This window comes from Rhinopithecus roxellana, chromosome 12 (assembly GCF_007565055.1).
Source record: "Rhinopithecus roxellana isolate Shanxi Qingling chromosome 12, ASM756505v1, whole genome shotgun sequence".
In the NCBI taxonomy this organism is placed as follows: domain Eukaryota; kingdom Metazoa; phylum Chordata; class Mammalia; order Primates; family Cercopithecidae; genus Rhinopithecus; species Rhinopithecus roxellana.
The window spans coordinates 121,351,823-121,371,592 of NC_044560.1; the positions used below are offsets into that span (position 1 = coordinate 121,351,823).

General features: G+C 49.7%; 1 protein-coding gene across 1 annotated transcript; it reads left to right on the forward strand.

Moving 5' to 3' along the window:
• Nucleotides 1-1,616: 1,616 nt before the first annotated feature.
• Nucleotides 1,617-18,968, forward strand: ZNF8 (zinc finger protein 8). Its single transcript, XM_010386962.1, has 4 exons — nt 1,617-1,808; nt 8,726-8,852; nt 9,127-9,222; nt 17,197-18,968. Exons 1-4 carry the CDS (start codon nt 1,743-1,745, stop codon nt 18,633-18,635), a joined length of 1,728 nt encoding a protein of 575 aa, XP_010385264.1. The 5' UTR covers nt 1,617-1,742; the 3' UTR covers nt 18,636-18,968.
• Nucleotides 18,969-19,770: the final 802 nt, after the last annotated feature.

Genomic DNA, 19,770 nt, shown 5'->3' on the forward strand with positions numbered 1-19,770 from the left:
TCAACACTGTGTGAAGGGCCATGTCATGGTTGATCTTCAGTCCCTCAGACTACACCATCAGCCCCATGGGGGTAAGCAAATAACAAGTAACTACACTCTTCCCTGCTATGTGTCTGCCTCTTAGTAAAAATTAAACAAAATTAAAAATTGTTGCGGTTTGAATGCAACATTTTTGAATGGAAATCTGCTTTCTCATTTTTCTTTTTTAATAATTTTTTTTTTTTTTTTTTTTTTTTTGAGACAGAGTCTTGCTGTTTCCCAGGCTGGAGTGCAGTGGCCCGACCTCGGCTAACGGCAACCTCCGTCTCCCAGGTTCAAGCGATTCTCCTGCCTCAGCCCCCTGAGAAACTGGGACTACAGGTGTCCGCCACCACGCCCAGCTAATTTTTGTATTTTTAGTAGAGACGGGGTTTCACCGTATCGAGCCAGGCTGGTCTCGAACTCCTGACGTCGAGCCTCCGCCTGCCTCAGCCTCCCAAAGTGCTGGGATTACAGGGGTTAACCACGGCGCCCGACTTTTAATAAACATTTTAATGGACTACAACAGACCCACAGAAAAGACACATCACAAAGTGAACACCCACAAGGAGAAGCAATAGGACTGTCAGAGGCATTCGACCCAGAGCAACTCCATTTTGAGCGAGGACTAGGAAAATGAGGCTGGGCTGCATTCCCAGAAAAGTAGGTATTCCTAACCTCTAGATGTTTACGGTTAAGGGAACAAATTAATAATGTTTACCAAAACAGACCCAGACTTGGGAGTGTCCAAATATCCCGGTGTCTACAGAATAAAGGCATTCCTAATTTTGCTTTAAAAATAATATAGATTCTTGAAAAATACAGTAATTAATAAATTAATTCTTTTTCACAAACCCTTGTAGCAGAGCACATCGCCCCAGAATCTATTTTTAGCCTATATATATGCAAGCATTGTGCCTAGGGTGCATGCGTTCCTCCTCTTACTTTCAGGAACGTCCTACTGTCCATGCAGTAGCTCTTCTTTCACAACTTTACTTTTTTAACACACTTGATTTTACTTTGCACTGCGGACTCGCCCTGAATTCTTTCTTGCGCGAGATCCAAGAACCTCTCCCTTGGGGTCTGAATCGGACCCCTTTCCCGTAACAGGACCAGCGCTCCGAGACTCCCCCTCGTTCCAGCCGCTACCCCCAAAATCTTTTTTATGAACAAACCCCTAAGTCGTCCTGTGACTGATGCCTGATGCGTGTGCGTTTTAGGCACCGCGGTGCAGAGGGTGAAGCGGAACCCCGGGCCTCCTCCCGCGCAAGCTCCCGGGAAGAGCAGGCCCGGCCCGCGGAGACGTGCACGGCCCACAGCGAACGATCCCCAGCCCCACAATCCACCACGTCTCGGGGTCCGCCCGCGCTCCCTACCCACGACTGAGGCCTCTGGTTGCCGCCACTCTAGAGGGCATCGCAGCCCGAAGCAACACCGCCCCCACCAGCCCCAACTGAGCGCTCCCATTGGCCAGAGGCCATCGGGTGGAGGCTCCCATTGGCCATCGGCCATAATGCTTCCATTGGTCGAAGGCCAGGCCAGCGGAGACTCCCATTGGCCGAGAGCTGTGGCTCGCCGCATGACCTACTGGGAGTTGTAGTCGCCGCGTCGCCGGTGCGGCCGCCATTGTCCGGCGTTCGGCGAGTCGGGTGGTCCCCTTTGGCTGGAGTGCCTCTCTGGTCTGGGGATCACCTCAGGCGCTGTCCTTCACTGGGCGATCCAGCATGGACCCCGAGGACGAAGGGGCAGCGCAGGTGAAGTCTGTGGGGCCGCCGGCGACCCGGCTTCAGGTAACAATAACAACAATAACGACGGCCGCGGGCTCCGGGCAAGCGTCTGCCGCGGAGACAGACCCTTTCACCTCGCGGCGCGATGAGGGCGGGACCGCTGTTAAGCCCTTGACACGTGGGGAAACTGAGGCGCGGGTCGGGGCGTGGTGACCGGCCTGGCGGGTCAGAGCGGGGACCGGGCTTCCAACCAGGCGCCTGGCCCCCGAATGCGCATGCTCCACGCTGCCGTGTCCTCCCCAGGGCTGGGGTCGATCATTCCCGAGAGAATCCGGCAGGCCCAGCTCCCGCGTTCGGCTCCGCCCCTCGACACCCTTACCCGTTCCAGGAAGGTCTGTCCTCGTGTTGACGGATAACAGTAACTGTAGCGTTGGCCGGGTGCCCAGGTGGCACGAATCATCGAATAGAGATGCTTTAACGCGTGGAGTCAGCCGACACCCACCGGGACCCCAGCACCGCGGAGCCCCTGCCCTGGGGCTTGGGCACAACCTCTTGGGGGCAACGATGGGTCACCACGCACTGAGTGTGACGAGAGTGACTACCAGGGTCGTCCCCTGCGAGACTGTGGGAGAGCTGCAGTGCAGGGCGGCCAGTGCTTGCAGGGCCATCTGGCCAGGAGAGCTCCACTTTCTAGACAAAGTGGCTGCTGCCTGTGTTCTCCATAAAGTGCTGCCTAGCGTGGCAGGAAACAACCATAATTATACTTCCTCAAGCTCTGCAACTTTGAAATTATGTCCTTTTTTTTTTGTCGTTGTTTTGTTCATGGGGATTTGCATTATTTCAGATTTGGTACACAAAGTGAGACTTGATAATCTTAGGTTGCAGGTTTTCAGATGTGTGTTACTTCAAATTTGCATGAAATGCTACCACATTTTAGTTTGTTCTTGCTGTGGATGGGGGACATGGAATGACAGTAAGAAAGGCTTGAGAGAAAGTGTATTAGTTACCTGTTGCTGTGTAACTCAAAACTTCATGACCTGGAACAACAATAAAGATCTCACAGCTTCCGACAGTTAGGAGTACTGGAATGACCTAGCTGGTGGTTCTGGTCCAGGCCCATGAAATTACAGTGAAGATGTCAGCATAGCTCTTGTCACCTGAGACTTAATTGAGGCTGGAGGATCTACCTCCAAGATGGCTCACTCACATGTCTGTTGATAGGAGACCTCAGTTGTTCTCCATGTAGGCCTCTCTTTGAAACTGCTGGGGATCCTTTCAACATGGCATCTGGCTTCCCACAGAACAAGCGATCCAGGAGAGGGCAAGGTAGAAACTGTAACACCTTCCATGACCTGAATTCAGAATTCACACTCCTGTCACTTCCACAGTGTCTTACTGGTTACAAAGTCAGCCTTGTTCAGTGTTGGAGGGGACCACACCAGGGCTGGAGGTCATTGGCAGAGGTGGTGGGAGAGCATCTTGGAGACTGTCCATCACAGGAGACAAGGACCAGAATGGAGAGCTCCAAGGTCCAGTGTTTTAGCTGGTTATCTGTGTCTGCTGTAACAATTCACTAGAAATTTTGTGGCTCAGAACAACGTTTGTCCTTATGGTTCTGGAGGTCAGAAGTCTGAAATTGGTTTTCTGGGCTGGAATCAAGGCATGAGCAGAGTTACCCTCCCTACCAAGGCTCTGTGAGAGCTACAGACCTTCTATTCCTTGCCTCATGGCCCTTTGCCCGTCTTCAAAGCCAGCAGTGTAGCATGTTACTTCAGTGATCATATTGCCTTATGTCTTCTATAGTCACAGCACCCTCTGTCTACCTCTCATAAAGACACTTGTGATTGCAATTAGGGCCCACCTGGATGATCCAGGATAATTTTTCTGTTTGAAAATCCAAATCACATCTGCACAGTTCCTTTTACCATATATAGTAATATTCACAGGTTCTAGGAACTAGGACCTCGATATCCTTGGAGGCCATTATATATCTCAGTCTACCATAGCCAGGCTGAGAGGAGCCGTCCAGTATCCAGTGATGAGAAGGAGCCACTCACATGTTTTAAGCAGGACTGGCATAGGGTTGAAAAAAACCCACTCATGCATTAGGGGCTGGTGGAAAGGGAGATACTGACAGCTCAACTAAGGCAGTGGGGAAAAGAGAGGAGTGGTTAGGGCCCAGTGGCCAGGTGTTGGCTGATGCTGGGGTGGCCTGGGCAGCAGAAGGATGTGTAAAGGAGAAACATCTGAGCACAGTCCCACCCCTTCAGGCTCCAGAAGTGCAAGACAAGAGGGATCTGAGGTAGGGCAGAAAGAACATCATGAGACAGCAAGGAGTGGGCTTCTGCTAGAATTCCAAGAAGGAGGCCAAGAGGAGGCATGAAGGACTTGTATGATACTACGGAGAACTCTCATGGCTTGGACAGACCAGTACTCAGTGGACCTGGTGTCTAGGCTGTCACCAGTGACTCTTGCAGAATCGGTGATGATGGGAGGTGGGGGCAGGAGGCACGGGAAGCACGTATCAATATTGGTGGACATTCTGAGTGGAGGAAAGTGAAGACACAGAGACAGGAGCAGAGACCTCAGTTCCCAACCAAAGGCATCTTTCTGTATGTTTCCTATCAGAGCCACCTGCTACCTGTACTAAAATTTCTTTCGTGTTTTTTAATCTACTCACGTTTTTCCTTTTTTTTTTTTGAGTCGGAGTCTGGCTCTGTCGCCCAGGCTGGAGTGCAGTGGCCGGATCTCAGCTCACTGCAAGCTCCACCTCCCGGGTTTACGCCATTCTCCTGCCTCAGCCTCCCGAGTAGCTGGGACTACAGGCGCCTGCCACCTCGCCCAGCTAGTTTGTGTGTGTGTGTGTGTGTGTGTGTGTGTGTGTGTTAGTAGAGACGGGGTTTCACCGTGTTAGCCAGGATGGTCTTGATCTCCTGACCTCGTGATCCGCCCGTCTCGGCCTCCCAAAGTGCTGGGATTACAGGCTTGAGCCACCGCGCCCGGCCCTACTCACGTTTTTCTTAAAAGGAAATGTCCTTTTAAAATTGAAGTATTTGGGGCCTGGTGCAGTGGCTCATGCCTGTAATCCCAGCACTTTGAGAGGCCGCAGCGGATGGATCACTTCAAGTTAGGAGTTCAAGACCAACCTGGCCAATATGGTGCAACCCCATCTCTACTAAAAGTACAAAAATTACCTGGGTTTGGTGGCACATGCCTGTGATCCCAGTTATTTGGGAAGCTGAGGTGGGAGAATCATGTGAACCTGGGAGATGGAGGTCGCAGTGAACCAAGATTGCACCCACTGTACTGCAGCCTGGTCAACAGAGTGAGGCCCTGTCTCAAAAAATAAAAAAATTGAAGTATTTGCTGTGTGTGGTTTGGTTTTGTTTCGTTTTTTAACCTAGCAGCAACACTGAAGGTTTGTGGTTTTGATTTCATTTCCCTGATGACTAAGGATGTTGACCATCTTTTCATGTACTTATTTGCCATTTGTGTATCTTCTTTTATGTATTCTTCAAATGACTATACAGATTCTTTGCCTGTTTTGACTGGCTTTTTATTACTGAGTTGTATGTGTTCATTACATATTCTAGATACAAGTCTCTTATCAGAAATGTGATTCCCAATTATTATCTCCCATTCTGTGAGTTGTCTTTTCACTTTCTTGCTAATGTCCTTTGAACTACAAAAGTTTTTGTTTTGATTACATTTTGTTGCTTATGCTTTTTGTTTCATGTCTGAGAATCCTTTGCCAAATCCAAGGTAACAAAGATTTATCTCTGTTTTCCTCTAAGAGTTTTATAGTTTTAGCTCTTTTTATTTTATGTTTTTTTATTTATTTATTTTTGAGACGGAGTCTCGCTGTGTCGCCCAGGCTGGAGTGCAGTGGCACGATCTTGGCTCACTGCAACCTCTGCCTCCTGGGTTCAAGCAATTCTCCTGCCTCAGCCTCCTGAGTAGCTGGAACTACAGGCGCACGCTGCCACACCCGGCTACTTTTTCATATTTTAGTAGAGATGGGGTTTCACCATGTTACCCAGGCTAGTCGCGAACTCCTAAGCTCCAGCAATCCGCCCGCCTCAGCCTCCCAAAGTGCTGGGATTACAGGCATGAGCCCCCGCGCCCAACCTCTTATATTTATGGCTTTGTTTTTATTTTATTTTATTTTATTTTATTTTATTTTATTTTATTTTATTTTATTTTATTTCTCTTTTTTTTGTTTGTTTGTTTGAGACAGGATGTCACTCTGGTTGCTTAGGCTGGAGTGCAGTGGCATGATCTTGGCTCGCTGCAACCTCCACCTCCCAGACTCAAACACTCGTCCTACGTCAGCCTCTCAAGTAGCTGGAACTACAGGCAGCCTGGCTAATTTTTTTCTTTTCTTTTCTTCCTTTTTTTTTTTTTTTTTTTTTTTTTTGTAGAGGCAGGGTTTTACCATGTTGCCCAGGCCGGTCTTGATCTCCTGGACTCAAGTGATCTGCCTGACTCAGCCTCACAAAGTGCTGGGATTATAGGCATGAGCCACTCTGCCCAGCCAGCCTGATTTGTTTTGAGTTAATTTTTATAATAGTATAAGGTAGAAGTCTGTGTTGGTTTGAATGTGTCCCCCAAATTTCATGTGTTGATAGTATTTGAAGGTGGTGACTTTTGGGAGAAATTTAGGATTAGAAAAGGTTATCAGGATGGGACTCCCTTGATGGGACTAGTGGCTTTAGAAGGAGAGAGAGACCTGATCTGGCACAGTCTTACCCTCTCGCCATGTGATGCCCTCCACCATCTTATGACACAACAAGAAGGCCCTCACCAGATGCCAGTACCATGAAATTAGACTTCCCAGGCTTCAGAACTGTAAGAAATAAACTTTTTTTTTTTTTTTTTTTTTTTTTTTTTTTTTTTTTTTTGAGTCGGAGTCTCACTTTGTCGCCCAGACTGGCCTGGTGTGCAGTGGTGTGATCTTGGCTCACTGCACGCTCTGCCTCCCAGGTTCATGCCATTCTCCTGCCTCAGCCTCCCATGTAGCTGGTACTACAGGCGCCCGCCACCACGCCTGGCTAATTTTTTGTATTTTTAGTAGAAACAGGGTTTCATCGTATTAGCCAGGATGGTCTTGATCTCCTGACCTTGTGATCTGCCCACCTTGGCCTCCCAAAGTGCTGGGATTACAAGCGTGAACCACCACACTCGGCCCAGAAATCAACTTTCTTTATCCAAGTTATTGAAAGAGAGAACAAAACTTTCTTTATAAATTACCTTGTCTTTAGGAGGAGAAGGTGGGAGGATCACTTGAGGTCATGAGTTGGAGACCAGCCTGGCCAACGAACACGGAGAAACCCTGTCTCTACTAAAAAATACAAAAATTAGCTGGATTGGTGGCGTGTACCTGTAGTCCCAGCCACTCAGGAGGCTGAGCCAGGAGAATGAACTGAATCCGGGAGGCAGAGGTTGCAGTGAGCTAAGATTGTGCCACTGCACTCCAGCCCGATTGACAGAGTAAGACTCCATCTCGAGGGAAAAAAAAAAAAACAATAAATTATCCAGTCTGTGATAATTGGTTACAGCAACAGAAAATACGCTGAGACAGGGACTATCTTTACTCTTTTCCATGTGGCTATCCAGATGTCCTGTAGGAAGTGTTTGTAAACCACTTAATCATTATACAGCCCCCAAGGGGTGATGCTTTGTTGACATGGAAACTGGGAAGCAAAGATGCTTCTTGGGGACGAAGTGACTAAGCCAAGACTCTGATCCAGAAATATCTGGCTTTCAAGCATGGCTGTAGAAGGGTTTTGTTTATGGGACACATTTTAGGTAATGTTGCATCAACTTATAAAAGTCAGAATTCTTCACATAAAGGCCACGTGCGGCAGCTCACGCCTGTATTCCCAGCACTTTGGGAGGCCGAGGCGGATGGATCACTTGAGGCTAGAGGTTTGAGACCACCCTGGCCAACATGGTAAAACCTCGTCTTTACTAAAAACACAAAAATTAGCTGGGCGTGGTGATGCGCTCCTGTAGTCCCAGCTATTAGGGAGGCTGGGGCAGGAGAATCACTTGAACCTGGGAGGCAGAGGTTGCAGTAAGCGGAGGTGTGGCACCACTGCACTCCAGCCTGCGTGACAGAGCAAGACTCTACCTCAAAAATAATTTTTCACATAAAAATCTGACCTAATTTTCGGCTTCTCTTCAGAGATGAGCAGTTCTGACAAAGGGGCCTGTATTTTCCCATAATCAGTCAGTTCTGAGTCCCGGCTGCTCCTTCAGACAGGGTCCATGCTCCCTCTCACCTCCAGTCCCACCACTCACAGGTGAGTGCCCTTGTGGGCTCTGAAACTGGCCCACTTCTGTCATGTGAGCCTGCTTTGCCCTGAAAGCAGGTGAATTTCTGACCCCAGCCTCATGTCCTCTTTTCAGGAAGGATGGTGAACCTCACTTTGGGTGTTTTTTTTTTTTTTTTAAGGTGGAGTCTTGCTCTGTCGCCTCAGCTAGAGTGCAGTGGTGCAATCTTGGCTCACTGCAAGCTCTGCCTCCTGGACTCAAGTGATTCTCCTGCCTCACCTTCCCAAGTAGCCGGGATTACGCATGTGCCACCTCGCCCAGCCAATTTCACTTTGTATCTAAGTGTTAGTGAGTGTATTAGTTAGCTGCTGTGTAACATACTATCCTAAAACAGTATCTGTTTTACTTAAAACCTGCAAATTGGTGGTTTAGGCCACTCTCTGCCGGTACCCTCATCTGTCTTGACGATGTAGGTCAGCTCTGCTTGGCGTTGATTTGGTGAGTCCTTTCACATGTCCTCAGTGTACAACCCACACCTATGTGTAGTGGCCTAAGAGGTGCCCAGTGAGACCCGACTCCCATCATTCATAACGTGCAGTCTCTCGTGACATGGGCCTGCCTGTTTTCTCCTTTTCCATTCTTCCTCTGCCAGAAAGCGCTGATGGAGATAGTCCAGCTGATTGAGAATGTGTGTGATGTTTCAGGAACCAGTGACCTTCCGGGATGTGGCTGTGGACTTTACCCAGGAGGAATGGGGGCAGCTGGACCCTACCCAGAGGATCCTCTACCGTGACGTGATGCTGGAGACTTTTGGGCACCTGCTCTCCATAGGTAAGACCGGCTTCGCGAGGTGCGACAGCTGATTTTCCCCGGGTTATAAGTCCTGAGGCCTCTGGTGTGAGGACCTGACCTTGGGTCCTCACTCCCTGTGGGGAGTGCATGAAGAGGGAGGTCTGCCCTTTTCCATCGCAATGCAGAGCTTCACCGACTTCGCCGTGTTGTGAGGCGCCCACAGGTCCTCTCAGTCAGGAGTCTGGTCTGGAGCCCGGGCTTGTTGTTCTGTCCCAAGCAGCCCCTCGCCTCCTGTGTTTTTACCCATTTCCAGGTCCTGAGCTTCCGAAGCCCGAAGTCATCTCCCAGCTGGAGCAAGGGACCGAGCTATGGGTGGCCGAGAGAGAAACCATCCAGGGCTGTCATCCAGGTGAGAACCCACTCTGTGGGAGCAGCTAATGGGAGCAGCCCGGCAGGTCACTGGAGATGCACTTCATGGAAAGGGTGGTGGTTGGTGGTCCTGAAGCCCACCCCGTTCACTAGGAGTACACAGGACTCAGCATCAAGTCACGCTGACAGCTCTCAGTATAGTGAGACCAACAAAGGGGAAAGGCGCATGGGGGTAAGTCACAGGAAGCCAGGCATGAACCTCCAGAGTCCCCTCACTGTGGAGTCACTCAGGGTGTGCCAGGCTCCCCAGCACTCAGGTGTGACACCTCATGAGACATGCACTCTACCAGGGAATCTTGTCAGAGACTCAGTGCTAGGAGTTTTGACTGAGGCTGTCACCTAGACACTCTCTGCCTAGCACAGACCAAGGTTCCAGACTACCAGGAGAAAGCCAGTGTTTAGAATAAACCACATAGTGTGTGCAGTGTGGGTAGAGTAAACCACTCTCATCAGTTAGGGTGGTGGGAACCATCCCCAAATCCAAATTCTCAGTTGCAGCCAAGGGCTAAGCTTGTGAACAGGCTTCTCCTAAGAATGCTGGTCTCAGGCCTGCCCTGTTAAATCTTTTCTGCACGGTGCTCCATAGCCTTCTCACCTGTGCTCCCCATCTTCTAAGCTCAGAGGTCATCACCTCTGCTCCAGTGCTGAGAATCCCACCCCTTCCTCCCTCTCAACTTCATCTTCCTTTCTAGGTTCCAGGTCATTCCCTCTCTCACCATCCTTCTCAGCTTGTCCTTTCTGTGGGATCGTTTCTAATGTGTGAACCTGCCCTTCATCTTCTCCATTTCATTCTTGCATGTCCAGATTCTTCGTGTTTTGGGTTTTGTTTTGTTTTTAAGACAGGGTCTCACTCTGTCACCTAGGCTGGAGTGCAGTGGCGTAATCATGGTTCACTGCAGCCTTGACCTCCGTAGTTCAAATGATCCTCCCACCTCACCCTCCCGAGTAGCTGGGATTACAGGTGTGCACCACCACGTCCTGGTAATTTTTGTATTTTAAGTAGAGATGGGGTTTTACCATGTTTCCCAGGCTGGGCTCAAACTCCTGGGCTCAAGCAATCCACCTACTTTGGCCTCCCAAAGTGCTGGGACCACAGGCGTGAGCCACCGTGCCCAGCTTTTTTTTTTTTTTTTTTTTTTTGAGACAGTCTCTGTTGCATAGGCTGGAGTGGCAGTGGTGTGATCATGGCTCACTGCAGGCTCAGCCTTCCTGGCACAAATGATCCTCCTGCTTCAGCCTCTTGAGTAGCTGGGACTACAGGTGTGTACTCCCGCACCTGGCTAATTTTCTTTTTAAATTTTTTTGTGGAGACACAGAGTCGCACTGTGTTGCCCAGGCTGGTCTCAAACTCCTGGGCTCAAGCAATCCTCCTGTCTTGTCCTCTCAAAGTGCTGGGATTACAGGCATTAGCCACTGCACCTGGCCTTTTTTTTTTTTTTTTTTTTGAGACAGTCTCACTGTTTTGCACAGGCTGGAGTGCTGTTGCATGATCTCAGTCTCCTAGGCTCAAGTTATCCACCTACCTCAGCCTCCTTAGTAGCTGTTACTACAGGTGTGTACCACCCTGCCCAGCTAATTTTCTTGATTTTTTTCTTTTTATTTTTTAAAAATTATTATTATTATTATTATTGTTATTATTATTATTATTATTATTTAGAGATGGGGTCTCACCATCTTGTCCAGGCTGCAGGCTGCTCAAACTAACTCCTGGGCTCAAGCAATCCTGCCTCAACCTCCTAAGTGCTGGGATTATAGGTGTAAGCCACTATGCCTGACTTTTTGTTTGTTTGTTTGTGTGGTTTTTCGTTGTTGTTGTTGTTTTATTTTATTTATTTATTTATTTATTTATTTATTTATTTTTTTTTTTTTTGAGGCGGAGTCTCGCTCTGTCGCCCGGACTGGAGTGCGGTGGCCAGATCTCAGCTCACTGCAAGCTCCGCCTCCCGGGTTTACGCCATTCTCCTGCCTCAGCCTCCCGAGTAGCTGGGACTACAGGCGCCCGGCACCTCGCCCAGCTAGTTTTTGTATTTTTAGTAGAGACGGGGTTTCACCGTGTTAGCCAGGATGGTCTCGATCTCCTGACCTCGTGATTCGCCCGTCTCGGCCTCCCAAAGTGCTGGGATTACAGGCTTGAGCCACCGCGCCCGGCCTGTTGTTGTTGTTTTAAAGTAGAGATGAGATTTTTCTACACTGCCCAGGCTGGTCTCAAATTCCTGAGCTCAAGCAGTCCTCCTGTCTCAGCCACTGAAAGTGCTGGGGTTACAGGTGTGAGCCACTGTACCTGGTCACATGTCTAGATTGTGTAAACTTGTTCCCCACATCCTTCTTTATTCTCTTATCAGTAAGAATTGTGTTTAGCTATAATATCCTAAAACCAGGCTGGAGCAGCTCAAAAAAAAAAAGACAGAAGCATTTTTTTCATTAAACAGGAGCCCCGAGTCTGCTGGTACTGACTTGGCATCTCAGAGGTGCCAAGGCTGATTGTTCTGTGATTTTCCCAGGCTGTCCTTGGGATTACAGTGCAGCTACAGCAGCTCCAGCCATCACAATTGTGCTCCATGCAGGAAGGAGGGGAAGAGGTAGGAAGAATGCTGCCAGCCACATCTGTCCCCTTTTGACAGAACTCCAGATGTCACCTATTGGGATCTCTTTAGCCAGAATGAGGTCACCTCCACTTGCACTGACCCTAGTTGCTAGGGACGCTGGAAAGCTAGGGGGTGTCTAGATTGTCATAATTGGCTTGGGCAAGTCATGATCCCTTTGCTGTGGCTGGTGTATTGGTACCCTGACCACATTCTAGAGCAAATAGCATCTGGCCATGGGATGTACAACCAGCAGTGCCTGCAGACTAGCCTCCCACCCAAATACTTCTGATGCCACCCAGGGTTTTCTGATTCTGCAGAAAAACACGTGTGCCCCCATGATAGCATATGACCCATCAACCGGGAGTGGGGTGAATCTGCTGCAGACCCTGTTCTCCTGCTCCTTTCGTTGGTTGTCACTGCTCCAGCCTGGGCGACAGAGCAAACCTCTGTCTCAAAAAAAAAACAAAGGACAGATTTATTTTCTTATAGTTGTGGAGGTCAGAAGTTCAAAATGGTTCATCAGGGCTAGTTCCTCTGGCAGCTCCCAGAGAGAATGCATTTCTGTCTTTCTCAGCAACTGGAGGCTGCCCAGACTCCTTGGCTCATAGGCCCTTCCTCCATCTTCAGAGTGCTTCAGTCTGACCCATTTCCATTGTCACAACCCCTTCCCTGACTCAGACCCCTCTGCTTCCCTCCTATATGGACTCTTTGGTCAGATTGAGGGCCCCACGATAGTCTCCCATTTCAAGATTCTTTTTTTTGAGACAGAGTCTCACTCTGTCACAAGGCTGGAGTGCAGTGGTGTGATCTTAGCTCACTGCAACCTCTGCCTCCCGGGTTCAAGCGATCCTCCTGCCTCAGACTCCCAAGCAGCTGAGACTACAGGCATGTGCCACCATGCCCAGCTAATTTTTTCGTATTTTTAGTAGAGATGAGATTTCACCATGTTGGCCAGGATGGTTTCAATCTCTTGACCTCATGATCCGCCTGCCTCAGCCGCCCAAAGTGCTGGGATTACAGGCATGAGCCACCGCGTCTGGCCCATTTCAAGATTGTTAATCACAGCTACAATATTCCTTTTGCCACATACGGTTCCAGGGATTGGGATGGGGACATCTTTGAGGGGCCATTATTCAGCATACCACATGATGAAAAGAGAGAGTAAATTTTTTTTTATTATTTTTAAGGAAAAGAAGCCTAGTCAATAGAAGAAGACCCCGTCTCTACAAAAAAATTTTAAAATTATCTGGCATGGCGGTGTTTGCCTGTAGACGTAGCTACTTATGAGGCTGAGTGGAGAGGATCACTTAAGCCCAGGAGTTCGAGGCTACAGTGCACTACAATGACACCATTGCACTCCAGGCTGAGCAACAGAGCATTAAAAAAATAAAGGAAAAGAGGCCGGGCATGGTGGCTTACGCCTGTAATGCCAGAATTTTGGGAGGCCCAGGCAGGTGGTTCGCTTGAGTCCAAGAGTTCAATACTAGCCTGGGCAACCTGGCAAAACCACATCTCTACAAAAAATGTGAAAAAATTAGCTGGGTGTGGTATTGCATGCCTGTGGTCTCAGCTGTTGAGGAGGCTGAGCCCAGGAGGTGGAGGCTGTAGTGAGCTGAGATCATGCCACTGCACTTCAGTCTGGGCAACAGAGTAAGACCTTGCCTCAAAAATAAAATAATGTTAAGTCCGGGTGCAGTGACTCACGCCTGTAATCCCAGCACTTTGGGAGGCCGAGGCGGGTGGATCACCTGAGGTCAGGAGTTCGAGACCAGCCTGACCAACGTGGAGAAACCCCGTCTCTACTAAAAATACAAAATTAGCTGGGCCTGGTGGCACATGCCTATAATCCCAGCTATGAGGGAGGCTGAGGCAGGAGAATTGCTTGAACCTGGGAGGTGGAGGTTGCGGTGAGCCGAGATCATGCCATTGCACTCCAGCCTGGGCAACAAGAGTGAAACTCCGCCTCAAAAAAAAAAAAAAAAAAAAATAATGGTAAAGAATCCCTGTCCAGGCAGCTCCCACTCCCAGTGCACTCACAGGGGTTTGTAGGCTCAGGGATGGCTGGGCGATCTCAAGCCCCTCCTTGGCCCCTGTCACTCATCTGGCATCATTCCTTACTGGTTCCCTCTTGTGGTTGCTCAGCTTCCCCTGCTGCAGGTCACCTCCTGGCTGACTGCAGTCCCAGCTCTTCTCCCATTTCCTCTCTTCATCAACTGCTCACCCTCTCTCCCGGAGACTCCATGGCTTCCCAAGTGCCAGGCTCAGTGAGTCGTTCTGGGCAGCCGGGAGTCAGGCTGGAGTTGGAGCCTGTCTTAATCTCAGCGCTCTTTGCTGTTCCTGGCCAGGCCAGTTCACTCCACTAGTGTTCTCAGGTCCCCCTCCTCCGGATGCTCTTCCACACTCTCCCAGCAGGCAGCGTTAGTCTTGGCCAGGGTCACAGTGTTGTGTTCAGTCTCTGTTTCGTCCATGTTGTCTCTCAGCCAGTCTCCTGGCTCACGAGCCTGTTCCGTGGATGTTCCTGAGGACCTGCCATGTGCTGCTGTTTGTGCTGTGGATGCAGCAAAGAATGACAGGAAAGGCTGAGCCCTCACTCAGCATCTGGGAGATGGAAGTCTGAGAGATGGATGCCAGTGCCAGGCAGTGATGAGGCTATAAAGGAAAATGCACCTGGGGAGGGCGAGGTGGGGTACTCATGCCCCAGGACTGGCAGGGAGGCCGCTCTGAAAAAGTGACTCAAGCTGGGGCACAGGGAGCAAGGTGGGCAGATGTCTGGGGATGAGGGTTCTTGGCAGAGGGAGCAGCAGGTGCAAAAGGCCCCAGGAGGGAGTATGGGGGATGTATTGGAGGGATGTGAGGAGCCACGTGGAGCAGAGTGGGCTTGGGGCAAGAGTCAGGAGGTGAGGCCAGCCAGGGCATGGTGGAGAAGGGCACAGGGTCATATCCATCCTCAGAAGTGACTGCAGAGTGAATGGAGGAGTGACCAGGACTGGCTTGCAGTGGAGAAGAGGGTGGGTCTGTTTGGTTTTACATAATAGCTTTATCGAGATACAATTCACATACCGTAAGTTCACCTATTAAAGTGTACCATTCAGTGGTTTTGAGTATATTCTCAGATTGTGTGCATCTATACTATCTAATTCCAGAACATTTCATCACCATCTTAGTCAGCTTGGGGTACCATGACAAAATACCACCGCCTGGGTGTCTTATACAGCAGACATTTATTTCTCACAGTTCCGTAGACTGGAATTCTAAGAGCACAGTGCCAGCTGATTCGGGCCCTGGTAAGGACCCCTTCCTCGATTGCAGAAGGCTGCCTTCTCTCTGCCCTCATATGGCAGAGAGAGGAAGCAAGCCCTGTGGTATTTCTTCTTATAAGGTCACTAATCTCATTCTTTTTTTTTTTTTTTTTTTTTTTTTTGAGACAGGGTCTCGCTCTGTCGCCCAGGCTGGAGTGCTGTGGCCGGATCTCAGTTCACTGCAAGCTCCATCTCCCGGGTTCACGCCATTCTCCTGCCTCAGCCTCCAGGGTAGCTGGGACTACAGGCGCCGCCACGTCACCCGGCTAGTTTTTTGTAGTTTTTAGTAGAGACGGGGTTTCACCGTGTTAGCCAGGATGGTCTCGATCTCCTGACCTCATGATCCGCCCGTCTCGGCCTCCCAAAGTGCTGGGATTACAGGCTTGAGCCACCGCGCCCGGCCTAATCTCATTCTTAAAGGCCCCACCCTCATGACCTAATCACCCCCGAAAGGCCTCATCTCCAAATACCCTCACATTGGGGATTAGGGTTTCAACACAGGAATTTTGCTATTGACATTCAGTCCATAGCAGTCACCCAAAAGTCACCCATTAGAAGTCATTCTCTGTCTTTCCCATCCCCTGCCAACCAGTCACCTACCTTCTGTCTCTGTGGATTTGCCTGTTCTAGACATTCCATATGAATGGAATCTTCTAATTTGTGACCTTTGTATCTGGCTTCTTTCACTCAGCATAATGTTTTCCAGCTTATCCACGTTGTAGCATATGTCAGTACTTGGTTCTTTTTTGTGGCTGAACAATGTCCCATGGTGCGGACAGACCATGTGTTGTTTATCCGTTTGTTGAGGGGCATTTGGGTTGTTTCCACTTTTGCCTGTTAATTAACAGTGCTGCTGTGAACATAGTGTGTACATTTTTGTGTGAAGTGACTTATATTTTAGAAGAAACCTCTGGGTGCTATGTAGAGAGTCAATTTTTTTTTTTTTTTTTTTTTTTTGAGACAGAGTCTCGCTTGGTCACCCAGGCGGGAGTGCAGTGGTGTGGTCTTGGCTCACTGCAACCTTCGCCTCCCGAGTTCAAGCGATTCTTGTGCCTTAGGTTCCTGAGTGGCTGGGAATACAGGTGTGCACCACCACACCCAAATAATTTTTGTATTTTTAGTAGAGACAGGGTTGGCCAGGCTAGTTTTGAACTCCTGACCTCAAGTGATCCTCCCGCCTTGGCCTCCCAAAGTGCTAGGATTACAGGCATGAGCCACCGGACCTGGCCAGAGAGTCTAATTTGGGGGCCAGAGGTGACCGAGTAGGAAGCCTGGCACCTGGCCAGCTTCAGCTCCTCCAGCATCTCTCCTGTTGTCAAGCTCTCGTTCATTCATTCCCTCGAAACGTTCCTTCAGCATTCACTGAGACAGATATTTTTGAGCTTCTACTACTTGTCATTTCTAGGCACTGGCTGTGAACGTTCTAGTGTGGTGAGGTGGACCCGGAATGAATGAACACATGACCTGTATTTTGGTCAGGACGAGAGCAGATGAGGGGGCTTGAGAGGGCTTGGGGAAAGCAGGGGAGCCTGGCTTATAACAGAGTCCCTGTCCTAATCCCGAGAACTGGTTATCTCGGATACTGGGTGAGCAAGAGGGTCAGAATCAAAAAAGGAGATGTGACAACAGAAGCAGAGGTGAGTGAGAGAGATCTGAAGATGCTGTACTCGGCTCCAGAGGTGACAGAAAGGGTCAGGAATGCAGACGGCCTCTAGGAATGGGAAGATGCAAGGTTTTTCCCCAGAACCTCCCGCAGAGAAGCCAGCCCTGCCAGCACCTTGATTGTAGGACTTCTGCATCCCAGAACTATGAGATAATAAGTGTTAAGTTACAGCAGCAAACAGGGAACTCATACCTTCACTTCATTGCCAGCGCATGACCCACAGCAGGTGCCCAGTAAATGTTGAATGAGCAAAGCTGTGTTTGATGTTAAAATAAGAAGAGAATCAGGGGACTTGCCAGGGCAGCTTGTTAGGACCCCAGTTCAGTATCAGGCCTACGGTGTTGGAGGCCTGTCCCCCTTCCTTTGTTTTCTCCCAACAGCTCAGAGATCTTTGGGTTTTCTTTCAGGCTGGGAGGCTCCATCTGAAAGCCAAGCATCACGCAAGGAAGAGGGCCTTCCTGAAGAGGAGCCATCCCGTGTCACGGGAAGGGAAGGATTCCCGACAGGTGCTCCTTATCCCACCACGTTAGGGAAAGACGGGGAGTGTCGGAGCCAGGGTCTGGCACTCAAGGAGCAGAGTAACTTGAAGAAGTTGGAATTTGGCCTCAAGGAAGCACCAGTTCAAGATCAAGGCTACAAAACTGTCAGACTCGGGGAAAACTGCGTCCTGAGTTCGAGCCCAAATCCATTCCCGGAGATCTCTAGAGGAGAGTGTTTCTATACTTATGACTCACAGGTTACAGACTCAGAACATAACTCCAGCTTAGTCAATCAGCAGACAGGCTCCCCAGGAAAACAGCCTGGTGAAAACAGTGACTGTCACAGAGCTTCCAGTCAGGCCATTCCAGTTACGGAGCTCACAAAAAACCAGGTGCAGGACAAACCCTACAAATGTACCGACTGTGGGAAGTCGTTTAACCATAACGCACACCTCACTGTGCACAAGAGGATTCATACGGGAGAAAGACCTTATATGTGCAAGGAGTGCGGGAAAGCCTTCAGCCAGAACTCCTCCCTCGTTCAGCACGAGCGTATCCACACTGGAGACAAGCCCTACAAGTGCGCCGAATGTGGGAAGTCTTTCTGCCATAGTACACACCTTACCGTCCACCGGAGGATTCACACTGGGGAGAAGCCCTATGAGTGTCAGGACTGTGGCCGGGCCTTCAACCAGAACTCCTCCCTGGGTCGGCACAAGAGAACACACACTGGGGAGAAGCCGTACACCTGCAGCGTGTGCGGGAAATCCTTCTCTCGGACCACTTGCCTTTTCCTGCACCTGAGAACTCACACCGAGGAGAGGCCCTACGAGTGTAACCACTGCGGGAAGGGCTTCAGGCACAGCTCATCCCTGGCCCAGCACCAGCGGAAGCACGCAGGGGAGAAGCCTTTTGAGTGCCGCCAGAGGCTGATCTTTGAGCAGACGCCAGCTCTCACAAAGCATGAATGGACAGAAGCCCTGGGCTGTGACCCACCTTTGAGTCAAGATGAGAGGACTCACCGGAGCGACAGGCCCTTCAAATGTAATCAGTGTGGGAAGTGTTTCATTCAGAGCTCTCACCTCATCCGGCACCAGATAACTCACACCAGAGAGGAGCAGCCTCATGGGCGGAACCGGCGGCGTGAACAGTCCTCGAGCAGGAACTCACGCCTCGTTCAGCATGAACACTCGAACTCCAGAAAGAGCTCTGCAGGCGGAGCAAAGGCAGGGCAGCCGGAAAGCAGAGCCCTGGCTTTGTTTGACATCCAAAAAATCATGCAAGAGAAAAACCCCGTGCACGTCATTGGAGTGGAAGAGCCTGCTGTGGGCGCTTCCGTGCTGTTTGACATCAGAGAATCCACATAGGAGAGAGACTTTGCTGGTGACTTTTAACCACAGGTACAAAAATGTGGTAAGTCCACATAGTGTACACATGAAAAGAGGAGCTGGGGGTAGAAATGTCATCAGTGACTTCTGACTTTCTGAGGAAATGACGCTTCCCAAGCACCCAAGGTTGGTTGGTCCAAATCTATCAAACTCAGTGCCCTCTTTAGCGACATCTTTTGTGACATTCCTTCCATTACAGCACGGTGAGTTCACAGGTAATATAACCTACCCACCTGTGTAATGTCAAGAAATCAGTATGCAACCCCGTTTTGTAAAGGATCATTAAAATGAAAGTAATTTATGGTAGAGTAAGTTGTAGAGTAACGTGTACTGACTTGGTGCAGTATTTCTCCTTGTCACTGTGGGCCCAATTTTGCCAGGAGACCTAGGACAGTAGCCTGTTGCTTGCGGACTGGTAGAGGATATGATGTTGACCATGACAATACTGTGAGGGGCCTTCCCACGTGGAATATGACCTTCCAAAGTAGTAACCAACTCTTGGAAACGTTTTTAACAACACAATGTACTGTTGCAGTTCTGGGAGGGTAAATTCCAGGCATGCAGCAATTAGCTTGTGCTTATGTGTGAAGTCAAGTTAGGTTCTCAGTTCATACCCTGAGATCTGTTGATATGGTCCACTGGGGGCAGTTCTGTTCCTCACCATCTTTGCAGCATGCATGGCTCCTGCCCACATTTCAGCCACACCCCCAACCCAATTACATGACTAGCCCCCATGAAATTTCACAGCATTCCCTGCAGGGGAGTGTCACAGCTCCTCTTGAAAAACATCTGGTGTTGCTATGAGCCAGAGGTTCTTTTTTTTTTTTTCTTTGAGATGGAGTCTTGCTCTGTCACCCAGGCTGGAGTGCAATGGCGCAATCTTGACTCACCACAACCTCCACCTCCCAGGTTAAAGCAATTCTCCTGCCTTAGTCCCCTGAGTAGCTGGGATTACAGGCACCCGCCACCACGGCCAGCTAATTTTTGTATTTTTAGTAGAGATGGGGTTTTACCATGTTGGCCAGGCTGGTCTCAAACTCCTGATCTCATGATCTGCCCACCTCGGCCTCCCAAAGTGCTGGGATTACAGGCATGAGCCACCGCGCCCAGCTGA